At 32.3% G+C, this 11,215-nt stretch overlaps 1 protein-coding gene across 2 annotated transcripts; it reads right to left on the bottom strand.

Moving 5' to 3' along the window:
- Nucleotides 1-5,061: 5,061 nt before the first annotated feature.
- Nucleotides 5,062-9,246, bottom strand: LOC105648307 (zinc finger CCCH domain-containing protein 22). 2 transcript variants are annotated; one of them, XM_020685074.3, is made up of 9 exons: nt 7,763-9,246; nt 7,451-7,636; nt 7,170-7,349; nt 6,977-7,077; nt 6,612-6,872; nt 6,366-6,519; nt 5,976-6,188; nt 5,809-5,891; nt 5,062-5,646 (listed from the first exon to the last, which is right to left on the bottom strand). In XM_020685074.3, the coding sequence occupies exons 1-8, from the start codon at nt 8,743-8,745 to the stop codon at nt 5,858-5,860; spliced, it is 2,112 nt and encodes a 703-aa protein (XP_020540733.1). In that variant the 5' UTR covers nt 8,746-9,246; the 3' UTR covers nt 5,062-5,646; nt 5,809-5,857. The 2 variants fall into 2 exon arrangements, with proteins under 2 accessions (XP_020540733.1, XP_012090040.1); XM_012234650.4 differs by having other exon boundaries at nt 6,366-6,528; nt 7,763-9,239.
- Between the last annotated feature and the right edge of the window lie 1,969 nt (nt 9,247-11,215).

Here is an 11,215-nt window from a genome sequence, read left to right as displayed (position 1 = left end):
CAAACCCTAATTTTCTTCTGGCAAGAGCATACCAAATCCAGAATGTCATCTAATATTTTAAAACATATTTCACCAGATTAAAGGTCGAATACGAGGAAAAGTAGTTATGAAAAAGATATAATCAAAACTAGTTTCATATTTAAAAAATATATATATATAGTAAAATATATTTCTGATAAAATTTATATTTTGAGCTTTTCATTTACATAGATACAAATTTATTTAAAAAGGATTTTATCTAAAATATATATATTTTTTTTTGAAATGAATTTATTATATGTAAGTTCGTATGCAGTGACACATTCGTAATAGATGCGTTAACGGTAAATAGAAAAAAATGAAAAAAAAATATTTCCTTCATTATAGATGTGCAAAAATCCTTGTCTATAGTAATAAAATAAGTAGATGAAGTATTAATTTAAATAAAAAACATCATCCTTCTTTGTGCAAAATAAATTTTGAAAAAAAAAAGAACACAAACACTCTAGTCATGGCTCAATGTGTATTATTTTGTGCAAAACAATATTAAATTTCTTAAATCTTATTATAATTAAGAATAAGAATATAACTAATCTAAAAAATACCTCCTCGATATAAATTTATATATTTTTGTATATAACAAAAATATTAAAATAAGAAGTTGTGTTATATAGTAGAATTTGTCTTTTTCATTAATATGGGAAAATATTTGGAAATTTCGAGGAGACAAATGCTCCCACATATTACAAAAATCCGAAAAATATATTGAAAATGACACCACTGCCACTGCCTACAGAGCGTTAGTATGAACTAGTATAAAAAGTAACAACACACGTAAAACCAAAACTCTTTAATACTAAAATTTTATTATTTAATAATTAAAATATATTATTTCCTTACATAATAAAAATATATATCAGTTTTGCATATAATGAAATAATAAAAATGTGTATATAAGATAATAAAAAATGTGTTTGTCAGACTTGGTGTTTCGTTATAATGCCAAATTCATAAAATAATATACATGCTCCCAATTTGTCAAAATACATTTTAACCGGGTTGCTTAACCAAGAATGTCAAAAATGGATTGACCAACAACCGAATATAATGATCACGAATGGACTAAAATACGAATATAATCCTATTTTTTTTAATTATATTAAATATTGAATTTCAACACGATATAAAAATTAATTGAGTTACACAAAAACAGCAAATTTAGTACGTATGATAAATTGTCGTATGTATAAATATGAACAAGATATATATAAAACAGAGCGGACATGACATGTATTTTTATGTTTTTGTTAAGGTTATATACTGTGAATGTAAATGACCTTTTTATCCTAAGTTCATGGAGTAAATAGATTAATGACGTAATCTTAGAAAGGATATAAATAGATTAATGAGTAAAAGGTAAGGTATAATTAGATAGGATGAGTCAGTGATGCCCACAAAACAAAATTAAATATCATATAATTATTATTATTATTATTATTATATTATATATTATTAATGCAAGCCCATTGACTTGTTTGCCGGTAGCCTGAAAACAGTACTGTTATCTAGGTGAAAATAGGCCCAAGGGTGTGATTATCACTCACTGCCACTTATCACTTCATTTTGTAATAATAATAATAATAATAATAATATTGCTATTATTAATAATAATTCAAAAATTGAGTGCACGTTGTCTACCCTGAAGCTGACTGATTTCCTCCACTGCACCGTGTGATGTAATCTTATAAAGATCGCAGCCTCGTAATCGATTGTTTCTTTTTTATTATTTTATTGTAAAAGTCCCTGCGTGTTAATATGAGGATGGAACTCTTATCTGTATGCATAATCTCTACCGTTGGATTAGTATTAGTTTGACAATAAGTTGGAATTAAGGACGCTGATTTGTTAATTGTGTACACCTGAATCGCAGAGTATCATTAGACCTCATTCAATATTTTTGGGTCAAAGTCCATCCCATCAGCTTCTCTCTTTCCTATCTCTCCAGTTCATTCGCAGATTCTTACTCTGTGAGTAGCAGTACTGTTGCCAGAGGGCTATATTGGTCATTTCAACTTCGATTTGCAGTCTCAGTAAATAGTAATACATGATGTAGGACTAGAAGAAAGTAAACCAAGAGGGTCAAAGGGGAGTAAAACTTGACTTTGAAGAATGAATGATTGATACACAAACACTAGAACAGAACAGGAGACATTCTCCTCAAATGTAAGAATGTAACTGGAGAGAATATAAATTACTATTAGTTTTTTTCAACACACATTTTCATACTAAAATACAAGTGATTTATCAAATTTAATTTTTAATGCTAAAATAATTTATAACGTATCAATTGAATTAATAAGAGTCAGTTGGCCATCAAATGAATCGTTGAATTATTTTTATTTTTTGCTTTTTTGTAAATGAAAACAAGTGTGAGGTGTCAAGCAAAAAAACTCAAGGCAAGGAATCAAAAAAAGCCAAGTGGCTTAAGCAAAAGCAACCACAGTGTTATTAATACTATGTACCAAACAAACACAATAAGAATAATGACCCAGATGGATTGGATTCACTATAATCATTTTCTACGAACACATAAAAAATTCTCCACCCAACACCGCAAAAATCTTCCATTCTTTGTTGAATTTTGGGGATGCCAGTCCACCACACACAGCAGGAACATAGAGCTACTGAACACCTTATTGTACCATGATTTTCCCAATAATTGGGTTATGAAATGGAAACCATAGTCTCACTTGCAAACTTTTTTAGGAATGTCAAAGTCCAAGTTTTGCGGTTGGAATCTCACTCTAAATACCTTTATCGCACTACTAATAATTATAATGTTATGCTTGTTCGTTTCGGTTCGTACATTGAACTTATCCATTCAGATGATAAGCAATAAATTTATTTATCGCATGAATTGTTTATATAAATTTGTAAATAAAATTTTACCTGAATGAAAAAGAAAATTACTTTTAGGTATTTATATGTATCTAAAATTATAAAAAACCATTACTAGCATTAGGCAAAACGTCGGCTGGACCTAAACATTGAAACTAAATATAAAACATTCCATAATGATTGAGGAGGGCCTATCATAAAAAGAACAAGTAAGCATCATGCCTTAATTAAGATTCCTTTGTGCATTATTATTGCTATTGTTAAAGCCAAATATGTCTTTTTCAAACCTTTCTTTTCATTTCTTTATAATGTTCTTCCTCTACCATTTTAATGTTTAACAACTACCATTACCATCATTAATAAGATTGTAGCTTTTTTTTTTTTTTTTGCCTGCCTCTAAAATGAAAAACCCATTATTGATGGGTAAAAATTAAAAGATTTTAGGGCAATTTTTGAACTAGGAGACCTTACATGAAAAGAAAGCCCATTTATCCAAAAACAACTATTGGTTGCCTTCCCTACAAAATTCAGATTTTTCTTGGAAATGTACCCTTTTCATAGTATCTTAAATTTTTTAAATTAAAGAACATATATTATAGCAATTTATTTCTTGTTTTATGACAACTTCCAACATTAAAATATGGCACACCTCGAAACCATAACATGTTGCATACTAGTATAGGAGTATTATATAAATTTTTAATTTTTAAATGTGATTTTTTCCTTATTCTTTTCATGTCACAATTCAAAAAGGAAAAATAATTGCGGAGAAAGAATCCATGGCATCACTTTAGAAAATTAATATTTTTTAAAAATTATACATACTTTATTCTTTTTTTTTATTTTCGATGTATGATCAAAATTACCCCATATCAATAAAAGACTCATTTTTATTGATTTATCTATAGATAGACTTGTAAATCCGGTGTAAGCAAATCTATCTCAGTATCAACTCCCATGCATTTCAAAGTAGCATGATTAGAGAAGAGACTTTAATGAGGCTTTTTAGGATTTTTGGGATGCACCGAGCTTTAATTAGGGTTTTAGATGCTAAAGACTCGAGATTTTTAACTAAAAAGGAAAAAACCAACCTTTTTTTTTCCCCTAAACTCTAGAAATAGAATCCCAAGTGCTTGAAATTGAAGTAGTAGACCCTGCCCACTATTAAGCCATTAATCAAATACTAAATACAATAAAATTGCCTGGAATTAATAGTAATAATTCCATAATGTTGCTAAGCCCTCCTTGGATCGTCTAATTTTTGGACACAAAGTAGGAAATGGTTTGATTTAGACATCTAACTTGACATAATAATAATAATAATAATAATAATAATAATAAAGCTTAATCAGTAGCCAAATTAGAGACAAAAAGGACTCTAATTTGCATTGAGGCAGCCAGCTATTTCGCACGAGGCAAAGGGTACAAAGATTTTGACATCTTAACCTCCCACGAGAAAGAAATAAATTTTTAAACTTTATAATTAACAAAATTAATATCAGAAATCCCATAGAAATAACAAACCCTACCCTAAATAGAAGCACCACTTGCCTCTAAGGGCAAAGGATGCTCTAATTATGTCAATATTTTCCTTTTGGTCAGCTAAAATAATGGACTAAGTGATTCCAAACATTTTGATTAATCCCCACAACTACCAACAGATGATGAAACAAAACCCCTCCATCCAAAAGTTTTGAACTCTCCAAATTTGTGGTGAGGGGCCAATTTAACAACACTTAAAGCTAAGTATGAAATAACATGGAAAGCCACCAACACCCATAAAAGAAAATATAATAAAGAAAGAAATATTTAAAATCTGAATAATGAATGAGGTTAAAGAGTGATAGAGAAAGGAGTGAGTGGTACCCAGATACCATTCATACATGCTGTCAGAAACCATGTGACAGTGTGGCCCTCAACCATTCATGTCCACCTAAAAGAAACCACAAAATGAGACAAAAAAGTCCCCTAAAGTTGCCTTTAATCACATGAAAGAACAATCTTTACTTTACCCCATTTCTTTCTTTTTCTTTTTCTTTTTTTTTTTTTTTTTTGAAAAGAAAATATTTTTTTTCTTAAATACCTTTCCTGTTCTGCCTGTTTCATATATCTAATGGGTGACAGATGATACAGTGACAACAAGGGTAATAAAAACTTGTAAAAGAAAAGTAGAAGTGAGACAGCTTTTACCCTCCACTTGAGTTGCCCTTTTGGGCTCCATATCCATATAGTAGTTATACTTCTGCTACAGTTCTTTAAACTTGTTGGGGTCTATTGCTGTACACATAATGACATAGGAACTATTCTTCACCATACAAAAGAACCTCATTGCTGTATAAGGTTCAAATCTTTTTCTTTTTCCTTTTCTTTCATTTCATCTCACAAGAAATGATGGTAAAAAAAAAACTAAAAACCAGTAAAAGAGAGACTAAATTACACAGATAATATAAGAGAGAGAGAGAGAGAGAGAGAGTTACTTATGCTATTGCTGTGTGGTCCAGCATACACACACACACACACTCACCTACAGAGAAGGGTACATATAGTGAGGAAAACAGAAAGACCCCACTCTCATATATCAGTTCATCTGTCCTTTTATGTATGCATTATGTATTCATTGTAAGTAGTATGTATTGATGATGATGGTGATCTTGATGAGATCTTGTCTACGGATCTTTTTTCTTTTTTCTCTTTTGTTGTGGGTATGGTTTTTGGCTATACAGCTAGAGGATTTTCTTTTTCTTCCATGTATAATGCTTTCCAATATTTCTGCAAAGATGAACAAAAACAGCCCAACATTATAAAGGAATCCTATTTGACTAAAAAAGTATACAAATTAGATGCATGTGCCTACAAGATCCCAATCATTCATTAATGAGTGAGTGAATTTTTGTTATTTTGATAATTAATTAATTAATTAAAATCTCTTACCCTAGCAAAGTCAATCTCCCCATTGCTGGCCATTACTCACCTTTGGCAATTACATGCCAATGGCTCCATGCCCAGAAGAAAGCCTGATAAAAAGTCAAAAAGCAACTCTATTAGTTCTCTTGCTTTGCTTTATTTGGTTCTACACAAGCAAGATATAATCTTCTCACCTGGGCATTTGGAGAAAGCATGATTTCAGGGAAGTCATGCTGAGAGTGGAAGCGGTCGGCATTATGGGGTTATTGTTAGAAGAAGAAGAAGAAGTAGTTTGACTCGTTCCATTTTCATCAGCCTCCAAAGCAGATGCTGAGAAGACAGTATGATCATGACCAGCTGATTTCTTAGGAGAAGTAAAGAGGTTATCAGGAAGGATATGCTCCAAACTGCTCACATGACACAACATAATTTATTAAGTTAAAAGAAATGTAAAGAAAAAATAAGCTCTCCTGAATCGAATTAATAAAGCAGAGATTTTTATACAGAATCTGAGTGTAAATGCAAGTGTTCGCTCTTGTAAGTAACTTTCTCTTTCTTTATATCTAAAAATTCTGGTATCTTACCTTTCATGGAGATCACTTTCTTCAATGTTGGTCTTCTCCTCCGTACTACTACTGTTGCTATTGCCATTACTGTAATTGCTAGTAGGATTCCCTCCCTGTTCAGCATCTGCAACCGCATTTCGAGGAGCTGCTGCATCTGGGTTACAACCATTCTCTGCAGCAACTACAAATGCATAACTATTATCTTCTCCAGATTCACTGTTTCTTCAAAATCATAATTACTAAAGATTTTATTTATTGACCAACCTTCAGGAGCTTCCTGATCAATGCCATCAGGCGCAAAAATGAGGGTTTGATTATTGGTAGTGCGAGAGAGAGTTGGTGAGGGAATGGGAGAGCCAGTGGATAATCCATGAACATATTGATGATTATTATGATTTTTAAAATCAAGAAGTTGCAGATTCATTAGTCTTCTTCCATGGAGTTCAATAGCTTGCTGCAGCTCAGCTTGTTCCTCTAATTTCCTTCTCAATAACATTTCTTGAGTATTCTGAAACACTCTAGCTCCTACATTGACACCAAATAGTACACTACTTCAATTCAAAGAACTAGCATTAATTTAAATTGAAAAAAGGCACATTCTTTCTTTCTGTCTTGACGGGTTTGCTTACCAAGATGAAGGTCAAATGAGTCTCTTGATTCAAGCCCAGAAGGGCTTGAGCAAGCTGAGTACTCTCCCCTCTCCATCTGTTGTTGTTGATGCTGCTGTTTCCTGAAATGGGTCGATCAAGAACCCAATAATCAATGTAGAAAGAAACAGAAAAAAAATAAAAAATAAGAAGGTTAATAGGCCTATATATATACTTGTCTGGGACTTTTCCCTTCTCCTTGTAGGGCTTAACAAGCACACGCGAATCGCAAACAAAATGAGGATTTCCTTTGGCCAAAATAAGCTTCACTGTTTCTGGATACACAAATGTAACGAAACCAAACATTCTCTTTTGCTGATATGGAATCCTTACATCTTGCACTGGTCCATAAATGCTTCAAAACGATACAAAGAAAATACCTTTAGCCAAAAGTAGTTCAATTATTCGCATTCTTTAGTGGCAAAAAGGAACGGAAACTATAGAAGCATGAATTACCTAAAGTAATTTGAAACATCTTCTTCTCTAAATGTGCTATCAGCTGGAAATGTCAAATAGATCTGTCTAGAACCTGGGTTCATTGCCCCTCCTAATCCCATTGGCGAAAAATCATTCCTTTCCGAACGACATCTCCCAAACTTATGAAGCTCATCTCCCATCATCAATGCAGCTGCTGCAGCCGATCTAAAAACAGCCCATTGAAAATGCCATAGTCAAAAAAAGGAAAAAAGAAAAAAAAAACTGTAGACCCATTTTTTCAACTACCACTCAAAATCACCAGCATGAAGTCCAAAATAGTAATGTTCATACCTCGGGGAGTCATTTTGTTGTTGAAGAAGATAATTCATGCATTTATTATAGGGAAAAGGAGCTCCAGCCATGAATTGTGAAGCTGCAGCTAGTTTATGCTGTTGAGCAGCTGCTGCAGCAGCGGCTGCTGCTTTTGATCTGAGAAGCTCTTGACACTGTTCAAACTCACTGAGTTTACTTGGTGAACCAACAATAGTACCACCATCAGCTGAGTCTCCGTGAAGAAACCTGCAACTAGTTCCATTCTTGCAAAACCCTCTTGCGAAATACAAACATGGTTTCCATCCAAACCCAGAATTTGCATCTTCAGACCCAAAACACATACCAGGCACTGAATAGCTTCTTCTATGCAAATGGGTTTCACCATAGGCAGTTGGGCTCATAGCTAACTCTAGCCTTGGATCAAACAAATCATCTGTCTTTGAATCATTGAGGAAAGAGAAGTGGTCCTGAAGCTGATACTCATCAATGAGATCATTACTCGCGTTATTGTTAGTGCTGTTACTGTTATAATATGGGAATGCATTAGATAATGACACGGTAGATGATAAAGATGAGGAAGAAACAGTGTTATTACTGGTTCCATTAACAATACTAGCATAAGAGAGTGAAGAAGTAGAGTTAGGACTCAGAAGAGGCCAAGAATTTGAAGAAGGCGAAGATGGGATTGTGATGTCAAAGCCATTGTTGGTAGTGTTCCTTGAAGAAGAAATGGACAAAGGGTTTGGTCTCGAAGTAGGATTAAAAGGTGAAGGTGGAGAAGGTGTGGAGGGAGTTGATGGTGTGTTAGAGATAAGACCCAAGTGGGTTTTGGCTTGAAGGATTAAATTATGCAGAAGAGTTTCTGGTCCAAAAGCTATGCGTATCATCTCCTTATCTCCATGATCCTGTAAAAGAAGGTAACCCATGATTTTAGAGGCATTCTCAGGGTCCAAGCTTTGGATCCTTGAAAAAACCATCTTCGTAGCTTCATAAGAATCCATGGAAGAAAAAAAAATCGTAGAAAGAGCAAAATGATAGGGAGAGGAAGGGTGAGGAGTAAAAGTGTGGACTTTGTGAAAAGGGGAAGTAATAATGGAGTGGGATTTGTTATTTTAGTATATAATGATTTTTGAAGTTAAAAGGAGAGAGAGGATGCTATTATAAGGTTAGAGAAGATGATAAAGATGAGAACTTTTCCCTTTTCTTTTCTCTCTAAACTCTTGAAAACCCACCCCTCCCAATCTTTAATAAAAAGATAAGGGGGTTTTCAAGATGGTGGAGAGAGAGAGCACATCAAAGAGAAGAAGCTTTGATGATGATGGAGCTTTTCTTTCTCTCTCCTTCTCTCTATAAACCTATTACTACAAGCTAAGAACCACAACTTTTGATGGCAGTGCAAGCCAGCAGCAGCAGCCTTGAGAGAGTAAACTCACCCTCTTTCTTTCTCTCTCTTACAGTGTTGGATTTTGGGTTTCTCTCTCTCTTTCTGCTTTATTTTTTAGGGATTTTGTCTTTACAGAACTGGACAAAACAATGCTTAGTGGTAGAGTAGATTCAGATCTGCTTATAAACTTGGAAGGGAAATTTGTTAACGCCACTCGCCCTATTTTTGCACCTTTGCACCGCTTAAATAGTTTCTTTGTCATCTCATCGTTCCCTTCCATTCCTATAAGCTTATCATACTTCAATGCTTACAAAAAGAAAACAACGTCCATAACGAAATTGAAAATTTTTCAATAATGGCTATTAACAACTTGTCTGACTAAATGACTGAGAGATAAATGTTTATGAAATATGATATTTTTTCAGTTTAATTTCGAGAAAATTTTAGTTTTTGAATTAATTTAAATTCAACAATATTGGATTTTTAGGTCAAATATTCATATTTCCTCTCCAATTACACTTTTTGCCTGCATTTTATATGAAATTTTAGTAATATTTTCATAATATAACTTTATAATGTTTATAACATACTCCCTCTACCTTAAATCATAAATTGGAATTTAAAATTTTTACATGTGAATTAAATAAGTAATTAATTCTCCTAAATTATAATAAAATTAATGATAATTTAATCAAAATGCTATTTTTCTCAAAAATCAAGACTAGCTTGTATCTATTTAAATAAGAGTAATATTAAAAAAATATAAGTTATTATTTTTTCAAATATTCAAAAAAGTATATATTTTGAGACGTAGTAAGTGACATAAAATAAAAAGAAAATTATTAAAATTAAATATTATTAATTACGATTAAAATAACAATTAATTATGGTACAAAATTAGAAGTTTTTGCTTTGGCATAAAAGGGACTACAGTTTATATATTGAATCATTGATTATTTAATAACTATTTTTGTTGTTTTGTGCATATGAATATATGTTGGATAAAATTGCAAATGATATGATGATAAATAGAAAGAAATTAAGAATATTCTTTAATTTTCAATGTATTTGAGTCTCATTAATAGTTTAATAATTTTTTAAATTGGATTTATCTCACAATTATTTATTACATATTCCATATTAATTTAATTATTGAAATACAAGATGCTGGAATTAAAAACTCAAATTGAAAATAATTTACTAAATAAATACATACTACTGTATTAATCATTTGATGAAGGAACGTTTTGGTACACGCGTTATAAAAAGGCGCGTGGGTAAATGTTACAATAGTGTTACAAATAGTGCACGTTCACTTGCCATCATTCTGACAAAACTCTCCTTCTTTCGTACTGTGGAGATGTAAATTTAAATTAGATTCCATCCTCAGAATTGAGAAATAACTTTTTGGTAATACTTCTCTACACGAGCCCTCATAGATACTTCCATATATCCACCATCTGATTCCTCAAAGTCACATCTTCTGGGCAGATTGAAATACAGTGCATCCACTTCCATACATCATTAGAAAGGATTTTGCATTATGAAAGGTTTTATTCAATTTCGGGTCAGACCAGTGTCCTTCTCTCTCTCTCCTACTTGTTTCTTTTTGCCTTTTTCCCTGGGGGCTATCATTACTCCTTGGGCCTTTGCTGTTTCTGGGAGGGAGATAGTGGTAATTTTATCATGTCAGCCTGAGAGAAATAATTCAATCTGGGTTGTCTCTTTCAAGTGGGTCCTTCCCCCTTTTAAGTATGTCCAAATTAGGATCAGAGAGCTGTGTCAAGGACTTGAATGCATGCAGCCCAAACCCATGGGTTGCAACTTGACTCAAATTTTTGGAAATGGGTTTGGACATGGGTCATGTATTGGGCTACTCAAAATTAAAAGAAAAAAAAAATTACTATTAATTTTTCATGGAATGATTGATAATTAATTATCAGTCTTGTGAAAAATAATAGGTTTAGGGTTTATAATGGTCAATCAGGTGTATCTAATTAGTAGTTTTCTCGTTTGTACGAGAAGTGAAAAATTTTAAATTAGACCACAATAGTTTTCAAAAATTTAATGAGTCAAAGGGAGGATTA

This window comes from Jatropha curcas, chromosome 10 (genome assembly GCF_041381405.1).
Source record: "Jatropha curcas cultivar XTBG-Jc1 chromosome 10, XTBG_Jcur_1.0, whole genome shotgun sequence".
NCBI classification, from domain to species: Eukaryota; Viridiplantae; Streptophyta; class Magnoliopsida; order Malpighiales; family Euphorbiaceae; genus Jatropha; species Jatropha curcas.
This window is presented reverse-complemented; position numbering and strand designations above follow the sequence as displayed.